We start from the raw sequence: 20367 nt of genomic DNA on the forward strand, positions 1-20367 counted from the left end.
ACTTCCTGTTTGACAACACCACTTTCACCAGCAATGGCCAGGTGAGCCACGTGTGGCGGTATTTGTGGAGGTGCCATGTTTCCTCATACAAGGGCTGACAATGGCGGTGTCTGCTGATCAAATAAAAGTAAACAGGTAAAAGTAAACAGGTGGTGCCAATTGGTAGCTGTAATTCCCAGGTGAGCATCATTACCATGTTAACATGATGGTGGTTTGACTCTCAAGGCAGTCATTTTAGTCCATTTGTGCAACTGTCATTTATTACTGGTAGATTTTTCGAAATATGGGAATTCAGTAATTATGATATAATCAATTGTATTTTTGTATACAATAATTATATTTATCATTCACATTACACATACTATATTATATGCATTTATTTTTAACAATAATAAAAACAATATATATAGTTAATTAAAAAAAATATATATATACGGTTTTATTTTGTATATAATATTTAATTATGATTCACATTACTTATACTGTACTATATGTATATATATGTTTTTATGTATACAGTTCATTTAAAAGTACCAATGTGCATAGTATTTGTATTATTTTTTTAAAGTACATTTACTGCAGTATATGAATAAAATATATTACTGTTAATATATTATATTTATTAAAAATACAAACTATAGATATAAACTATTTAAACAAAATTACTGTAATATTTTTAATGAAATGCATTTTAATATTATGCATTACTATGTAGGAATTATTGCATTTATAATAAAGCTTCATAGAATATGGATTACTATATATATAAAGATTTATTTTGTACATAATTTTAATATATATATATATGTGTGTACATATATGTATATATTTGTGTATATATATCTATGTATGTATGTATATGTGTATATATATATATATATAAATATATATACATATAAATATATGTATGTATGTATGTATGTACCAATTATAGTTATAAATCGTTTAAATATAATTTTATATTTTGGTGTATCACAATCTAGGAATGTAGTAGATTTATAATACAGTTAAGTAAAATTTCAACTCGCATATACAGACTTGGCAAATGATAATAATAATTTATAATTTTATATTAAGCTACATTAGATGATTTTATTTTTTTCTTATTCAAAACATATATTGCCAATTTTTTTATTAAATATTAATTAAATTAATATATAATATTAATATCTTGTAAAAAGTAGCTAAACACCCTGGGTGACTAACTAACTGTATCAAATTGGACATTATAATGTTCATGTTGTTTTTTATTACTATTATTATTATTATTTGCGGGCTTTTAACAACAAGCTTTTTTCTGAGGTCAACAACATATGATTTCCATTCATATCAAAAATATCGTTATCTGTATCGTTACTTTGTATCATGATTTCCTTCGGTCCTGTTTGTTTGTTTTTTCAGTTATTACATCACTAAATTCATTTTACCTTTTGTCCTGATTATTTTTCTCTCTTCTCTCCCCTCCCCTTCTTTCTCTCTGCTTCCTCTCGCTTTATTTTGCTGCTCTTCTTTCGCCTCCTCCAGCTTATGACCACCAACACACAGATGGTAAGCCTGTCCTCCTCTCTGTCAATTCTCTCTGTCTCCTTTTTTTTTTTTAGTTTGTACCGCAGTTTGGACTTTCTGTTTGATTGTCTCATTCATCAGCTCCATCTTCATTTCAGTGTGTAGCTACCCTCCGGTCCATCAGTTCCCTTAATGGAGAACACACACACGCTCCAAGATGCTTCCTCGCTTTATTTTATGGTGGTAGCACGTAGAATAACGACGTGACCTCTGATTATGAGCTGACTTTTGTTTACCTGTCTAAAGAGTCTTTGCATTTGTCTCTAAGTGTGTATGCAAGCGCGCGCGTGTGTGTGTGTGTGTGTGTGTGTGTGTGTGTGTTAATGTAGTTGCACAACTAATCTTTTGGAGGTTGGTTGATGATATCACTGCTTGAGTGGCTAAGCTAGCAGGGCCACACTAAGAAGAAAGAAATATACGTACTACAATAAAGGCAAATTAAGTCCAATTACAACATTTCTCATTTTAGTTTTAAGTATTTTGGCCTCAATTGGATTTTTTTAATTTTTTTAGTGCAGCCGTAATACATACGTCTTTGTACTTAACAGCTATTTCTCCCATCTACTGATACCTACCCCTCAGATGTGCTTATTACATAAACCCTGTGTTGTATTGTCTTGGTGTATCACAACCCTCGTGACATTCCATCAATTCCATCTGTCCTCATGATGTCTCACTCACACCTCTCTGGGATCCTAGAAGCTAGAAATAAGTCAACAAACATTTGTGCATGTTTAAAAACGCCTTGGCGGTACGATATCAGCGATGAGGTGACCCCCGTTTGCTCGCCAACTGAAGGTATCGGTAGATATTTTTCATAGCTATTATTGTTTGACTTTTACAAATGTACTGTTCTGTTGCAGGGATGCAACAATGTGAAAAAATTATATCAAGTTTATTGTGATTAAAATGATCAGGGTTACCAATAATATCACGGTACATTGTTGAATGTGTTCAAAAAGTACTTTTAGACACAATTGTATCTTTTAACCAAGTTTTATTCATGTTAGCATTGAAGTCAGCTAGGGATTAGCATGCTAGCCGCAAGTTATTAAAAGTGTGGTAATCAATCACGATTTTACGACAATTCTAATTTTAAAGGATAATGCTAACCGTCAAGAATTTTACTGTAGTTTATCATTGTACCAGTTATCATTACATCTCTATTCTGTTGTGTATCGCACGTTAGCACTCAATCCGCAACGTTACTTTTTTTTTTTGTTACAATTTTGTTTCAATACTTTCCATACTTTTAAGACTGTTTGATATCTATAATGACTTACCGTATTTTTCAGACTATAAGTCGCAGTTTTTTTCATAGTTATGCCGGGGGTGCGACTTATATTCAGGAGCGACTTATGTGTAATATTATTAACACATTACCGTAAAATGTCAAATAATATTATTTAGCTCATTTACGTAAGAGACTAGACGTATAAGATTTCATGGGATTTAGCGATTAGGAGTGACAGACTGTTTGGTAAACGTATAGCATGTTCTATATGTTATAGTTATTTGAATGACTCTTACCATAATATGTTACGTTAACATACCAGGCACGTTCTAGTTGGTTATTTATGCCTCATATAACATACACTTATTCAGCCTGTTGTTCACTATTCTTTATTTATTTTAAATTGCCTTTCAAATGTCTATTCTTGGTGTTGGCTTTTATCAAATAAATTTCCCCCAAAAATGCGACTTATACTCCAGTGCGACTTATATATGTTTTTTTCCTTCTTTATTATGCATTTTCGGCCGGTACGACTTATACTCCGGAGTGACTTATACTCCGAAAAATACGGTACATATTGTGTGGCATTTGAAAATGATTATGGCGACACTTGCTGTCCGGAGCTTGTAAGTAGGGCTGGACGATTTATCAAAATTTCGGTTTCGAATTCAATTATAGCTTCTCACGATTATAAAAACAACGTGCATGCAAATTTCTGAGCTTGTGATGGCGAAACAGCGAATGAGAGAAAAAGAGAGCACGTCTACGAGAAGTTGGGGATCTCACCATGGTTGCTACTTTTTATTAGACACAGCGCTAGTGTGACTAATCAATAATCACTAAACTCGACAAAAAAAGTAAAGTCAATTGATTTCCGCATTTGCGTAACCGCATAATTGTCTAATAAAACGGAACATGCTGTTAAACGCAGAATATCACTCAAATTTACATAAATGTGAGTGAAATGATGTCACTGTGAGAAAGGAACATTTGTTCGGGAAAATAATGTGTCCGGTATTGCTCATTCATCCCCAACACACTCAGTCACCCTGCCCTAAACTAAACAATGTTGAGACACTTGAAACAGCGGCTAAACTACAAAGTAAAGCTAGCAAGAATAATCCATACACCCACAACACATCTCATCTGCTTGTGTTGTTGTGAACGACATCATCGACGTAAGAACAATGTACAAACAGCAGGCGAACTTGAGTCTCTTTTTTATTTTTTTTTATTTTTATTTTTTTATCAAGTGAGTCGCCTCTTAACTCGTCGAGCTGAGAACAACAGCATAGCACATTTCCCCCCTTCACAATAACAGCGCGGTGCAGCACATCCAATCTGACTGCGCTACCAAAATACTGTAAAGGTTTCAAAAAAGCATTATGTACTTAAAGCACTTATTGATGCATTTACAAAATAATGCTTGGATCTAAAATACTGGTCAAAATTGTCCAAAGATGCAGGTGAGGATTTTTGCATTTAATTAATAAACATTTAAATAAATGTTATTTGACACAAAAAGCAAACAGTCTGTGTTGGTAAAATAACTGTAAAAGGTAAAAAAACAGAATAAAAAAAATTTCAAATGCAAAAAATTAAAAATTTATTGTATTTCTATTGTTATTGCTATTATTATTATTTTACTTGTGGTTTATCCATTACCAATTTTGACCACTTTTTTTTAACTATATTTAAAGTTGAATTTTGGTGGTACAATAAATACTCATGTTTTCAAGTTAAAGAATAATCGTGTAATTAATGGTGATTACACTACCAATCAAAAATAATTGTGATGATTATTTTTGCCCTAATCGTCCAGCCCTACTTGTAAGTGGTCTGCGTCTCACTCTTTTTTTTGTGCATTGTTCATACTCGGTAACATGATGCTGCTCCAAATGTTGGAAAAGAATCGATGTGTTAACTTTGGACACGAGCACTATTTTTCCGCAGCATTTGCATTTGACTGCTTTCTGTTTGACGTCATTTGTATTGAAGCCAAACTGTGCCCACAAAACTGACACAGTCTATTTAGTGGGGGGGAAAAAGTTAAATAACCGACATGGCAGTTTTACGTCAATTTTGATCATTTTTCCAGTAACCGCCCAAGACCTAGCACCGAAATAAAAAAGCAAAATACAGTTCCGCACTTTGAACGCTGGAAAACAACGATGTGCGTCAATACCATAAATAATTGTGTGTATTATTACAGCGTGGCTGACGTATAGTACAACTTTCTCTCTCCTCACTCTTGCAGATGTTTGGCAACTGGACCTTCGGGACTCTGGTCTTCACTGTGCTGGTGTTCACCGTTACCCTCAAGGTGTGTGAGCGTTTGCGTCGCCATGGTGATGTGAATGATGGACTGCTCGGCCAGATAATTGGGCGAGTGATTACAAGATATATGTTGTGTTTGCCTAGCTTGCCTTGGACACGCGCCACTGGACCTGGATCAATCACTTTGTCATCTGGGGCTCGCTACTTTTCTACGTGATTTTCTCCCTCCTCTGGGGAGGCATCATTTGGTAGAGTTTGATAAGGCTCCTCTTGCTCCAATCGATGTGCGCGTGGTTCGGAACGCTGAGCCTGGTCTGTCTCTTCCCGCTGCACAGGCCCTTCCTCAACTACCAGAGGATGTATTATGTCTTCATGCAAATGCTGTCCAGCGGTCCCGCCTGGCTCAGCATCATCCTGCTCATTACGGTCAGCCTGCTACCTGATGTCATCAAGAAGGTCCTCTGCAGGGCCATGTGCCCAACAGCCACTGAGCGTGCTCAGGTAAGACCCTTTTGGAATGGACCTTGATTGTTAATCGTAATCAAATATCAACAATAGTTAAAGGTTGAATACAATTGTGGGAATTTCAGTAATACTGATAGACTTATAAATACGTAACAGCACAGCCACCAATGGCAAAATCTGGTCTTGTTCGTAGTTGGTAAGGAAGTGTTTTTTCAACCCTACATAATAAAGAATATACTACTGTAGTTGTCTTAAGGCAGTGGTTCTCAAACTTTTTCCACCAAGTACCACCTTAGAAAAAACCACCATAATGACCAACATTGAAATACAATAGTGTTGTAGGCCCAAGTATTCATTAAAACCATGGCAGAGGTTTTATTCAACAAGTATATTTAATATATTTGGCCACTGTAACATTACACAAAGATTGAACAGTAACACTGGGTTTGAATATATGAAAATAAAACACTGCAGTTTAATCAAGTGATTATTTGGCGTATCACTAGATGGAGCTAGCATACTAATAGTGTTACGTGTACCACAGTTTGAGAATCACTGTTCTAGGCAGTTATTTCATCACCTATGTACCGTATTTTTCGGAGTATAAGTCGCTCCGGAGTATAAGTCGCACCGGCCAAAAATGCATAATAAAGAAGGAAAAAAACATATATAAGTCGCACTGGAGTATAAATCGCATTTTTTGGGGAAATGTATTTGATAAAACCCAACACCAAGAACAGACATTTGAAAGGCAATTTAAAATAAATAAAGAATAGTGAACAACAGGCTGAATAAGTCTACGTTATATGAGGCATAAATAACCAACTGAGAACGTGCCTGGTATGTTAACGTAACATATTATGGTAAGAGTCATTCAAATAACTATAACATATAGAACTTGCTATACGTTTACCAAACAATCTGTCACTCCTAATTGCTAAATCCCATGAAATCTTATACGTCTAGTCTCTTGCGTGAATGAGCTAAATAATATTATTTGATATTTTACGGTAATGTGTTAATAATTTCACACATAAGTCGCTCCTGAGTATAAGTCGCACCCCCGGCCAAACTATGAAAAAAACTGCGACTTATAGTCCGAAAAATACGGTAGGTGTCTGAATATTTTTACATTGGAAAACGTGTTATCTAATTGCTTCCGTTGCTATCTAAATCTAAAATATATCTTTGAGCAGGTTAAGCAACTCGCTGCTAATTTGGCTAATGTGCTAACCAACGTAGACCTAACCTTCTGGCAGCTAGCTTACACTCGACAAACTAAATGGGGCTTTTGTTAATATTTTGATTGACAGACTTTTGCGGTTTTGAAGGTATTAACTTTTTTGTATTGATATTTTAAGTGATAGAAATGTGTCTGTTAGGCGAGCATAAACATAGCTTTTAGCAGCTAGCTTACTTATCGCAATCCTTCAGGGTTTTGTTGATATATTGTTTGAACGTTACTGCAGACAATTGATGTTCTTAACACACTTAAAAAGTCAAACTTTCCTGCTTCCACTGATAATTAAAGTGCTTATACATTATAATTTAAATCAATTTTGAAGATACCTGTTTGCCAGTTTAGCAACTAGCTGCAAGTTTTGCCGTTTCTAACTAGCAATGATCCGGTGTTCTATCAGTAAGTTACTTTTTATCCATATTTTTTAAATATGTGTTTTGTAACAATAAATAATAAAGCTATTAGTTGCTATTTTGGCAGCAAGTTGAAATACCTTTCACAAAGCTTTAGCTAGCAGCTATCATGCTGCTTTCCAATGTTGGCAGTATTCCTGACTTCCTGTTTCCAGCTTCCTGCCCTTAAGAAAATGAATGTAGAAACTGACACGTTGTTTACCCTGCTCTGCTTTTTCTTTCATCTCTACTAAACCACCTTAATCACATTTTCCCTCCCTGCCATCTTTTTTCCATCCTTCCCTTTTCACACACTCACTTCCTTTCCTTGCTCACGTCTTCAACCCCCACCGATCCCCGCCCTGCGCACACACAGTCCACTCGCCCGTGCCTTACTGTGGAGCCCTCCACCATCTTCATGCTTTCTCAGTCGTCCAGCAGAATGAGTTTCTGATTGAGCCAAACAGACGAGGGAGGAGCAGGAAGAGCAGGTGATTCCTTTAAGACATCACCTTACTATGCATGCTGGGAAAAAAATAATAATAACTCCGCTGTCTTCTAACATTGCTGCTCCGTGTAGAACTAACTTGTGTTGCTGCTTTTTAATCGCTAAAAAATGACCAATTTCACCCAGTGGTACTATAACAAGGAAAACAAATAAGCTTAAACTAATACTATTACAAGGATAAAATCTTGGTTCTTTCTCTAGATTTATGAAAATACAATTGTGACGTTGCAAGAAAAATATTATACTGTCAGGTTCAAACACTGATGACATCTATTAAACAGACGAGAAGCAAGGAATCACGCAGAGACAGAGTTACATTTTGCTCAATTGAGGAGAGACGTGTTTTGGGCTGTACTCTAGTTACAGATCCAAACTACGTTCTAAAAGTCCAGCCCACGTGCTTCCTCTATTTATTTGAGAGGTCCCTGGTTACATCACTGAAGATGTCGCTGAGGGAAGGGGGCAATCTCGACAGCTCCAGTTAGACACAATATATGATTATACAAATGTGCTGACACTTGTGATATCGCCTTGTCTCTGCTCTGTCTGCGTCACGGGACTCGATGTTCGGCCTTGGCAGTCAACAGGCCGATTCTGGAAACAAACACTGATACGAGACTGGCTTGCAATCTTTTGGATTGCCAGCTTTGCACAGACAAAGAAAAATACCACTTCAGCACAATTGATAATAACTATAGCAACGGCCCTTCAGCATAAAATTGTGTGATAATATATACATAATTATTCTAACATATACTTCACGAAAATCAAGTCAAAATATTATTAGTAAGGAAAGAAATACCAAACTTTAGATAAAGCTGTAACAACATTAAATTCCAAATATTACCAAAAAAATCAGTTTTCATTTTACGGAAATAAAGAGGGACTCTGTGACGAAAAAAGTAAAAATTTTACAGGAATAAAGTTTAAATGTTACAAGAATGAAGTTGTAACATCATTAGTAGGAACAGTAAAATTGTGACATGACATGAAAATGAATTACCATTTGCGAGAAGTTAGTCAAAAAATGACTGGCTGTAATTTTACAAAAGAGTCAAGATATTACGAAATAAAGATGTGTATATGAAGTTAGTATTTTGCAATAACATATTGTAAAAATAGTAATAAGGAAAAAACTATAAAAAGACAATTTTACAAGAATAAAATTATTTTGTTGATATAAAAAAATAATGACAATAAAGTAATTATTCTCAATTTTATTCATTGTAATTTGGTTTCTAATAATAGAGTAAATTTAACAATAAATTAAGTCTTAATTATTACGAGAAGTCGTCTTTTTGCCCGTGTATAAAGGGTAAGAAAAAATGTAGTACCTCAGAAGAATAGACTGTAAATATTATTCGAATTAAGTCATATTTCTAAAATATATTGAAAATAATTACATTCCAAAAAAAGAGTGGCAATGAGAAAAATGTGGTCAAAATATGAGAATAAAGTTGGATTTTAACGAGAATATTATGTTACAAGAAAAAAGTAACAGGTACATTGTTGAAATATTATACAGAGACAGAAGTCATCATTTAACAGGAATAAAGTTGTTTTACAAAAAATAAAAGTTGTAATATTCCAGGAAAAATTATGATTTCCTTGAATAAAGTCTCAATTATATAAATATTGGTTTTATTGAAAACAAGTTAACATTTTAAACAATAGGAAGAATAAAGTTGCGACATCAAAATTCAGTTAACAGGCTCAAAAATATCACCAATTTATGAGAACGAAGGTGAAGTTAAAGTTTTTTACAAGAACAAAATCTTATAATGAGGAGAGAAAAAATCGATGTAATTACGACTTTGTGTTAAACCGAGGACTTTTAAAAATACTGGTTTAGTGTGGGTGCCTCACAATACGAAGGTCCTGGGTTCGATCCTGATTTTTCTGTGTGGAGTTTGCATGTTCTCCCTGTGACTGCGTGGGTTCCCTCCGGGTACTCCGACTTCCTCCCACCTCCAAAGACATGCACCTGGGTATAGGTTGATTGGCAACACTAAATTGGCCCTAGTGTGTGAATGTGAGTCTGAATGTTGTCTGTCTATCTGTGTTGGCCCTGTGATGAGGTGGCGGCTTGTCCAGCGCCTACCCTACGCCTTCCACTCGTGTGCAGCTGGGATAGGCTCCAGCACCCCCCGCGACTCCATAAGGGACAAGTGGTAGAAAATGGATGGATGGGATGGGTTTAAAATGTTAATCTGGTCATTTTCACAATCGAACATGATCTGTATTTCAATAGCTCAGATTGAGATCATGTTTCAAGTTTTTAAAAACAAAATGTATTTATTAATATAATAATCACGTGGTGCAAAAGAATAAAACATGTTTGACTAATTCTGGCATGGCTTCAAATAATAAGTGTCCTGATAATATGAGGAACAATACTGCCATCTGGTGTTAGAAAGAAGCATTGCATGTGTTTTATGTGCATGGCAAACCGAATGACAACTGATGGTCATTTTCAGCAAGTTTTCTTCAAAGGCATTGATATATTATACATTATAATTGATTATTAATAATTTGTTACATTTTACAGTTGTGCTGATTCAAATAACTTGATATATATATATATATATCTCCTGAACGTGACCATGACTTCTGTTCCATTTTGCAAGCACGGGTCTGATTTGCATGCTCTGATTTGCATGCGTTTCCTTAAAACATGTTCTGCTATGTAGTTCTTCATGGTGGGGCTGTGTTTATCTCTCTGCAGGATCACGACGTGTTGGCGCGGGACGTCGCGGCTGCCCAGCTGGCCCCTGGCCGATCCTACAAAGGCGCGAGCACGGCCCGCTCCTCTCCGCTCCAGTTCGCCGGCGTGGAGACGCTGTCGCTCCGCAGATCTGACCCCCTTCCACGGAAACTTTTAGCTCATTTGGCGGAAGGGGGTAGAGCGGAATTGCGCTCGTGCATGCTCCGTCTCTCCGGGGCGGGGATCGCATACTACGCTCCGGGACCAGAAACGTCTGTGTAAACTCTGGCGTGGAGCGATGCATCTCGGGAGTCTGCGGTCTTCTCAAAGGTGAGGATTTATATGATAAAGAGTTCACCACGTGCACTTCTGGGCAAGTGAGCACCCTTTTACGTAATAAGGACCCTCATCTTTCCTTTTCTTGATGTCTTCTCATCAACACACTGAGAAGATACCTCTTTGTACAATTCTTCTTCAAATCTTGCCTGTTCCTTCTTGTTTATGTACTTTTTTTGCAAGTGTTTGTTACAAAAGATATATATCTATATATGTATATACATATATATACAGTATATATATGTGGTCTGGCCAAGTATGGGCAGCCACGAAGCTAAGCCCTTTAGGTGTGTGAGAGTGTGTGTGAATGCGTGCCTGCGTGCATGAAGATGCCTGCACTGTATGTTTTGTATGTGACACACCTTTGCCTTACATGTTAACCACACAGCAGCAGACTGGGAGCCAAAGGTGTACAAGTGGTGTATTACAAAGCCTTACACAAACCACCACCTCCATCCTATTACAAAAAAAGGGACAAAATCCAAGAAAGGGTTGTGCAGAAGTCCTGCCTCCCTGCCTTAATCCATTCATTCATGCCTGCTGTCTGATGTGGCGTGAGGACACTCCACGTCCATTAGTCCGTCTAAACTGTCTCCTCTTTGCATGTCTCAACTCTTTGCATGGTGCTGTGTTCCTCGGACCTCCTTGATCCCTCACCTTTATTTCATTTTATGCTACCTGCTCTTGGAACGAGTATTAGGGCCATACTGACATAGGCTAAGAAATATATTAACACTAGCAGAGCAAAGCTAAAGAGTTTATCAATCAATCAATCAAAGTTTACTTATATAGCCCTTAATCACAAATGTCTCAAAGGGCTGCACAAGCCACAACGACATCCTCGGCTCAGACATCCTTTAATTGTGCAAGAGGAAACAAATACGTAGAAACGTCACAAGAAAAACTTGAAATAGAGACATAATCATCAAAACCTCAGAATTTTATGAGAAAAATGTTGTCTTGTTTGGAATATAAATGTACTAATATTGCGTTAACATTTTTGTAATTTCTGAGTATAAAGTCGTCAAATTATGGAAAAAAGTTTTAATTAAAATTAAGAGGTAATATTTTGTATTATTGTTATGGGAATTAAGGAAAAATGTGAGTAAAATATATTTTTTTCTGAATATGTTTGTGTTAACTGAAAAATGTGTGGGGTTTTAATTCTAGTCGAGAGACAAAACATTTAATTTAGTAAATATGAGATTACAGTTGTATAATCACAAGAAGTGATTTTTTTTTTGTGAAAAATAATTGCGAGAATAACTTTGTGATATTAAACTTGTAATGAATATCACAAGACAAACCATTATTTTTACAAGAATAAAGTCTTAAGTGTTAAGAAAGTACAATTTTATTTTCACGAAAAAGATTTTGTTTAATGAATATATGTAAGTGTCATCATTTATTTTTGGTTATGATATCTCAAGATGTTTTTGTTTTTTTATTCTATGAGGTCAATATTGTGATGCTAAAATAAATTAAGACGCAAAAATGTCATGAGCTAATTTAAAAAATTATATGCAACATTATTTCTGTAACATTAGGACTGTTTTGGCGTAACATATTCTCACAATAATACGTCTTTAAAAACTGCTATATTTTAATTTTTTTCTCGTCAGCTTTAGAATATCTTTTTTTGCATGATTACAACATTTATCTCGTAATGCATTTCTACATTTCTCTGGTAATGTTACAATAGTTTTCTCTTTAGCGTCAGACTTTTTGCGTGAAACAGTACGTTTTTTTTTCCGTAAGCTTTAAATATTTTCCATAAAACATCACAACATTTTACTCATAAACTATTTTTGTCATAAGGTTACAACTTTTTTCTTGTAAACTTGAGACTTTTTCCACAAAATATATTTTTCTCACAAAGTTCCAATTTTTTTCTTGTAGACTTTTTTTCTCACTTTATATTACATCAGCTCACTTGAAACGTTACAGATTTTCTTCGTAAGCTTTTTTTCCACGTAACATTAAAACATTTCTCTGTTAACAATACAACTTTTTTCTCGTTAGCCTTTAGACTTTTTGTATGCACAATTACAACTTTATAGTCTTTTTCTGCGTAATATTACAAAATGTTTCTCGTAAAATACAAAATGTTTCTCCTAACACTCAAACTTTTTATCGTATGCGTTAGACTTTTTCCATGCAAGCTCAAAAAAACCCCACAAAACTGTCCCAATTTTTGGGGTTTAAGTCTTTAGACTTTTTTGTACGTAACATAACATTTTTCTCGTAACATTCAAACTGTTTTATGCCTAAGCTTTAGACTTTTTCTACGTAACATGACATTTTTTTTGTAAAATTTCAACTTTTTTTTGCCTAAGCTTTAGTATTTTTTCTCGTATGCTTTAAAGTTTGTCCACGAAAAATGACAAAAGGTCTCTCGTGAAATTACTTAATTTTTTTCCACAACTTTAGAACCTTTTTGCTCATATTTGATTGACTTTATCTACAATCAAAAACATTTGGAGCTATTCCAATTTTCTTATCGTCTATTTTAGACTTTTTCCACGTAACATTTATTATTTTTTGTAGCATTTCAACTTTTCTGCCCAAGCTTTAGACTTTTTCCACAGCCAACTTTTCGAGTTTTTCCATGAAACATTACAACATCTTGTAATTTTGAATAGTTTTCCATTGTGGCCCTAATACTCTTTTGTAACGGGTAAGTTACACTGGCTCCAGTCTTTTACGTACAGGTGATTTTGTCAATGTTATGCAAAAGGAACGCCAATCGCGTGTTCTTTCTCTTCCCCCCGTCTTGATGTCACTACCGATGGATGGATGTAACTTTACGGTTGATGGGGCGTATTGTACTTTGCAGAAAGACTTGAATAGGCGACGTCACAATCAATCAATCAATAGAATGTCAAACACATGTGTCCGCCATGTCCTCCAGCAGACGATTGTAGCTCATGTAAGGATCTCTTTTCTTCTATACAGTTTATTTTCATACGCATCACCACCATCTGCCAACGGGTATAGATTTCATACAAAAAAAAAAAATTCTGTACGAATTAGACTCAAGCTTGCGCTCAGACAAGCATACGGTCTGTTTTGATTTCAGGACTCAACATCCTAACCTCAGTGACACTCACTGTGCTGTTGCCATGTTGTATTCAGGCAGACTTGGACATGTTCCCCTGCAAAAATGCTTCATTTGTCATGACTGTTGTATCCCGCCGTTGTATCTCTTTTTTCAGTTGTTCTTAAATGAAATTCATTATCCAGCGTTTTCTACCAACGCGAAACTCTACTCCAGTTATAATTTTATCCACTTGTCCATTGAAAAAAAAATCCAGATGGCCGAGGTTATACAATACAGGTGTTCTTAACCTTTTTGACCCTGGAGCCCAACTTTTCCACTACAGCTCAAATAGTAACACTGAATTAGTAATCTTACTCTTGATTTTAATCATATTCAATAATTATATCTAACATTTTTACAGTTTAACAGGATCCATTGTCAAATGATATTAAAGCATGTGTTAATCACAATGATTATTATCAAGGCGTAAGTCAGGCTGATTACAAAAATAAATACTAATCAAATATAGTGCCAAAAAATTAATAGATTTACATACAATCATGCAGTGCTCAAATAAATATATTGTAAATAAATGATCCATGATAATGTTTCTTAAATAAGCTGATAATACAGCTTCACCACTTTAGTCATAATTTATTTTTTAAGAACTTCTCTATGACTTTAGCTGCAGACTTCGTCTATTTGTTTTATATTCTCATTACTGCCACAAGTGGTGGAAAAGTTTATTACAACTGAGTACCACTACAGCCCATACAGACCACAGCTGAGAATCAGATATTTTGTGGCGGTCCAACAATGGGCACCGCCGTAATTCATTGTTGTACATGCATCTCCAATCTAATTATGATTTCATCCTATCTATTCGGAAGCATGGGGGGGGGGGGGGGGGGGGGGGGGGAATCCAGATACCGGGTGGGATACATAATGGTCGTTTACAATGCATTTATACATTTTTTGGTTTTGTTGTCATTCAAAGTCTGCCAGATATGTTTTAGGAACATTTTAATTGGAAATCACGGTGCCGGGGATCTGGCAGAATACATTGTGGTCGTCTACAATGCATTTTTGCTTTCTTTTCATTCAAAGATTATTGGTTCTGATGTCTACGTGTAGCCACTCAAATTTGCTGTTGACTAACTTCTCTGTTGGGAAACATGGGGGCGAGAGGGAGGAGACATCAAGATGTCTAATGGGATACATTGTGCTTATCTCCCATGCATTTGCACGGTCTTTCTTTTCATTCAAACATTACCACTTCTATTTTTCACTTCCAACTACACTTGAATTTAGTTTTTTAGCAACTTCTTTGAAAAGCATGGGAAGGGGAAACAAATACAGACCTCTGACGGGGTACATTGTGGTCGTCTACAATGCATTTGTATGTTCTTTTGTTGGATTCAAAGCTATAGTTCTATTTTTCCACTTTCAGCTTCACTTTAATTGAAATATCAATGGAATAAAATAACTGATTTAATTAAATTAAAATTAATTTATAAACTGTTGCCTTTTCCACAGTGTGTTTATATATTTTTAGGTGCATTAAAAGGCTAGCAATTCTATTTTTCACCTCCAAATACATTGGAAAGCCCGAAAACAACTGCAGATGTGCAGTTAGATACATTGCAGTCGTCTACAATGGGTTCTTTGCATTTATGTATTTTTCAGAGCTGGTTGGTGTTGCCCATGGTGAACATTCTCTTTCCTATGTTTGTAAATCCCCCAGAGAAGATTCTATTTTAAGTCCATTTTATTTCAGAATGTGTGTTAAGGTTTACCAAAAGGGTCAGTACAGATGTATCAGTACACACTGCACTTATCTCACAGATTTATCCCCCAGAAACGAAGGTCAGTTGTCCAGTCAGCTTGTTTATACTGTAAAAACTCTTCCTCACAAGTTATTTTTCTAAGAAGATTGTAGTGGGTGAAGTGACCAAATAACTTGACTTAACTGGACTGGACTGGCCTTCGTCTCAAATATCTCACCAGCCTTTCTCTCGAATGTCGACGCCACCGCCACCGCTTTCTCTGAAGTCCATCAGCACAAGCGCAGGTGATGAATCCTGACGTCTGCGAGCATGACAAAGGTGCCAGAGAGGTCACGCACCCTCCGTACAGCACTGTTTGTATTACTGTACATTTTCTGACTTTTTAATTTATTTTTTTTTGAATGTTTTTGCCAGCTTGTCTGTAGCAACTGAGGGTAAAAGCACTGTATTGTCATTCTGCTTGGAATTAAAAAAAAATAGTGAAAACACGATTTTCTGCATTAATTCTAGTTATTTTCTTTTTACAGTAGATTAGGTAGATTACAATCAATATATATATATATATATATATATATTTTTTTTTTTTTTTAATTGAGCTCTTTTTAATTAATTAATATTTTATTTAATTATATTTTCTTTTTCTTGAGTGCTTTGGAAAAATGCAACTGTTTCACTACTATTATGTAATCAATTACTCATGTTTTAAATACAATAAATATTTGTTGATGTAATTTTAAAAATGTGGAATTTTTACAGTAACTCGTTTTGAATAATACCGTTTTTCTCAGTATACTGTCCAATATAGTTTAGTTTTATGATTACCTAATTTTTTTATTCGCTTTTAATGGCTAATAATTTATTTAATTGACTATTTTATTTGCCTTGAGTGCTTTGGGAAAAATTTACTTTTAATACCATTAGGTGATATTAATTAATTACGTGATATTAATTGGTAAATATTACATTTTATAAAATATTTTATTTATACAGTAATTAAATACTTGTTTTTCTCGGTATATATTTCTATGGCAAAATACAAAATTACTGCTCAGAACCGTGCAATCAATCAATCAATCAATCAATTCCTTTATTGTCATTGTCAATGCTTCTTACGGCCAAAAGGGGGCGACTAGCTCAATTTTTCTGGTTAGAAAGTCTTTGCGGTACAGCATTCTAAACTTGCTCACATTATTTGCAAAGTAAAAAAAAAAAGACTTCATACCTACTATAAACGGATAGTATTCTTTTTAAATGGAAACCCTTAAAGATACGGTAATTAAAGCCACCTGTTTAGTACATATTGGCACATTTGCTGTTGATTAGCAGCTGCAGTATAAGCCTTGAGCTAATAAATGGCGCTGGAGGAGATATTAATTAGATTTTTGGTCGATTTGGGGTTATAAGAATCAGTCACAATGGTGTTTCACATCCACTGGATGTACAGAAGGTGAGTTTTCTGTAATATTTCGCCTCAAAATTGTACACTTTTTCAAGACCATGCACAGAAGCCATTTTGTTTTCGTGTTTACTTTTCAGTATGCTAACTTTTCAGTATGCTAACTCGTTATTGTGTTATTTTAGTCATTGGCAGATAAAACAAGTCATTTGAATTTCACCTCTTTCATAAAGGTCCTATTTGCAAAAAATACTAAAAAGTACTCAATGTGCCGAGTTAATTTCACTTTGGGTTTATGATTATTTTTGTAGATGCAAGTCACTTTCAGCTTGTTAATACTGCTTTGAAATGTGTAATGAAGTTTTTTTTTTAACGTATGTCTACTCTTTAATGTCAATTTAACGTACATTACACTTAAGCTTACACATTCTAACACAGCAAATATAATCAGCTGTGTGTCTGTAGAACGTTTAACTGGCGGTCAGAAGAGAAAATATGTACTATGAATGTCATCAAGTTGGCCCATGAATTTGCTTCAAAACTTCAAACTGACTAACATTCTATCCATCCTTCCATTTTCTACCGCTTGTCCCTTTTTTGTAATGATTTGAGTCTGTACACAGAAAATGTGCATCAGTCACTATTGTCCATCCATCCATTCATTTTCTTCCGCTTATCCGAGGTCGGGTCGCGGGGGCAGCAGCCTAAGCAGGGAAACCCAGACTTCCCTCTCCCCAGCCACTTCGTCCAGCTCCTCTTGGGGGATCCCGAGGCGTTCCCAGGCCAGCCGGGAGACAGTCTTCCCAACGTGTCCTGGGTCTTCTCCGTGGCCTCCTGCCGGTCGGCCGTGCCCTAAACATCTCCCTAGGGAGGCGTTCGGGGGCATCCTGACCAGATGCCCGAATCACCTCATCTGGCTCCTCTCAATGTGAAGGAGCAGCGGCTTTACTCTTGAGTTCCTCCCGGATGACAGAGCTTCTCACCCTATCTCTAAGGGAGAGACCCGCCACCCGGCGGAGGAAACTCATTTCGGCCGCTTGTACCTGTGATCTTGTCCTTTCGGTCATAACCCAAAGCTCATGACCATAGGTGAGGATGGGAACGTAGATCGACCGGTAAATTGAGAGCTTTGCCTTCCGGCTCAGCTCCTTCTTCACCACAACAGATCGATACAGCGTCCGCATTACTGAAGACGCCGCACCGATCCGCCTGTCGATGTCACGATGCACTCTTCCCTCACTCGTGAACAAGACTCCTAGGTACTTGAACTCCTATTGTCTTGCCACCCATTGGTCAGCTACGTGAGCGCGGCCGCCACCTTACGGCAGTCAAGATCTGCACCGTCAATCAGTCCAAGTCCGCCCTATCGCTTGTATTCTGGGAGACATGTTCAGGTATGGGGACATCTTGCTACAACTTCGGACTAACATTATTGCTAAAATTCGAAGTATGGATTTTGTCATTTCCGGAGATTATTGAATCGTGGGTCCACTACAATGGAAATTATATCTAAAACTACATAGTAATATGTCAGCAGATTAACAATCATTAAAAAATGAATTTATAGTGTTGACAAAATCTTATTTTATTTTATTTTTTTAAGAAATCTATTTTATTTATGTGTTGGCCCTGCGATGAGGCGGCGACTTGTCCAGGGTGTACCCCTCCTTCCGCCCGATTGTAGCTGAGATGGGCTCGAGCGACCCCAAAAGGGAATAAGCGGTAGAAAATGGATGGATGGATGTTCTTGAAAATGTATGTTTTACAGTAACAAAGGTGTTTTGTTTTTTTCATGCATGGAGAGTAACAAAATATTTTAATGGTAAATGGGTTATACTGGTAAAGCGCTTTTCTACCTTTTAGGCCAGTGGTTCGGTACCTTGTTGGAGGTACCGAACCCCACCAGTTTCATATGCACATTCACCGAACCCTTCTTTAGTGAAAAATAAAATGTTTTTTTCTTAATTTAATCTTAATTTATAAATATTAATCATGAAATGATGTTATCATATTAAAGAAATACTAATAAAGATATATTTTTCAAATAGAAAGTTACAGGAATGTACACATGATCCCATGTTTACATCACATTGTGTAACATGTGAATGCTTTAGTGGGAACTAATGCGATATCTGAAAGGGGTACAAATTATTTGCAGACATACAATACTGCACAGCTCATGAAAAACAATATTTTTTGTTATTGTCATTGTAAGTGGGCCAAAACACTTATATTAGAAAATAATCTCATGGAAATGACTGCTGTCATTTGATTATAATAATAAAACATTTAACTTGTTATTTAGTCAGGTTTGGGACAGGTGTGCTGCTGGTGTGGCCACAGTGCATGTGCACGTCTGACGTCGCTCACATGTGCTCCACTGAATGCTCAAGGAGTTTTTACGTTTGCTCACGCATATGGAAAATTAAAGGGAACATTGTTTGGGGGTATCCATAATACGTCGATAGGGAGAAGTTTTTATTTACACGATGAGTTTGGTGTGTCTTGACCTCCGCGGCGGAGGCTCCGCCGAACCCCTGAGGCCGACTCACCGAACCCCTAAGGTTCGATCGAACCCAGGTTAAGAACCACTGTTCTAGGCACTCAAAGCGCTTAGACACTATTTCCACATTCACCCATTCACACACACATTTAGACACTGATGGCGGGAGCTGCCATGCAAGACGCTAACCACAACAAGGGTGAAGTGTCTTGCTCAAGGACTCAACGAACGTGACTAGGTTGGTAGAAGCTGGGGATCGAACCAGGAACCATCAGGTTGCTGGCATGGCCAATCTCCCAACCGCGCCACGCATCACAGTGTTAACAACGGCACAGCAGTCCTGTCACAAATCTTCAACTTGCGGTTTTTGTGTAGGACAAGTATGTAGTATCAGGCTGCACTTGCATGTTTCCCCCGCTAGATGTCAGACTTGTATCAGTTATTTTATGTTGGACTAGGGGCTGACCTATTGTTTTCCCATTCCCTCCCCCACTCCAGTGTGCTAACAGTGCACAGGTTTGCACCATCCCGCGTGTCGCAGCTGGTGCATCATCACCATCGTCAGCTCCTCCCTGTCTCCTCCACAGCATCCCCACTCTCCCCCTGTCGGAGGACATGTCACGGCAGCCTGGCTTGTGTGGGACGTCGGCATCACTTCCTCCTCAAGCATCCTCTCTCAAGCCGACATACACCCACACATATCCAACATCCGCGGTGTTCATGTTTCTTACAAGACTGCAACTCGAGAGACACGTCTTGGGTTAGCTGAGGCACAGCCGCCATCCTTCCCCTTCTCCCTTCTCTCCATCCCCCTCACCTCCTCCCGTTACCAACCACTCTCCGACGAGCCGTCCGATAAAAGCAGGCAAGCTGTCTCTTCTCCCCAGGAAAGTGTCTCTCGGCTGGGTTGCTGGGCTCC

General features: G+C 36.8%; 1 protein-coding gene across 5 annotated transcripts in view; it reads left to right on the plus strand.

Moving 5' to 3' along the window:
- Positions 1 to 20367, plus strand: part of LOC133613585 (phospholipid-transporting ATPase IH-like) — an 80024-nt gene extending 59657 nt beyond the window's left edge. Inside the window, exons 25-31 of one of the 5 annotated variants that reach the window (XM_061971236.2) lie at positions 1 to 41; positions 1525 to 1548; positions 5058 to 5123; positions 5222 to 5325; positions 5413 to 5578; positions 10408 to 10716; positions 19947 to 20367. The exon at positions 1 to 41 is cut by the window's left edge and continues 95 nt beyond it. In XM_061971236.2, the coding sequence (XP_061827220.2) occupies positions 1 to 41; positions 1525 to 1548; positions 5058 to 5123; positions 5222 to 5325; positions 5413 to 5578; positions 10408 to 10668 (662 nt within the window). In that variant the 3' untranslated portion in view covers positions 10669 to 10716; positions 19947 to 20367. Of the gene's footprint in view, positions 42 to 1524; positions 1549 to 5057; positions 5124 to 5221; positions 5326 to 5412; positions 5579 to 7550; positions 7666 to 10407; positions 13762 to 19946 lie in introns of those variants that run through there. The other 4 variants (XM_061971238.2, XM_061971234.2, XM_061971239.2 and 1 more) reach the window with 4 other exon arrangements.

The sequence above is a fragment of the Nerophis lumbriciformis genome, linkage group LG13 (genome assembly GCF_033978685.3).
Source record: "Nerophis lumbriciformis linkage group LG13, RoL_Nlum_v2.1, whole genome shotgun sequence".
Classification (NCBI taxonomy): Eukaryota; Metazoa; Chordata; class Actinopteri; order Syngnathiformes; family Syngnathidae; genus Nerophis; species Nerophis lumbriciformis.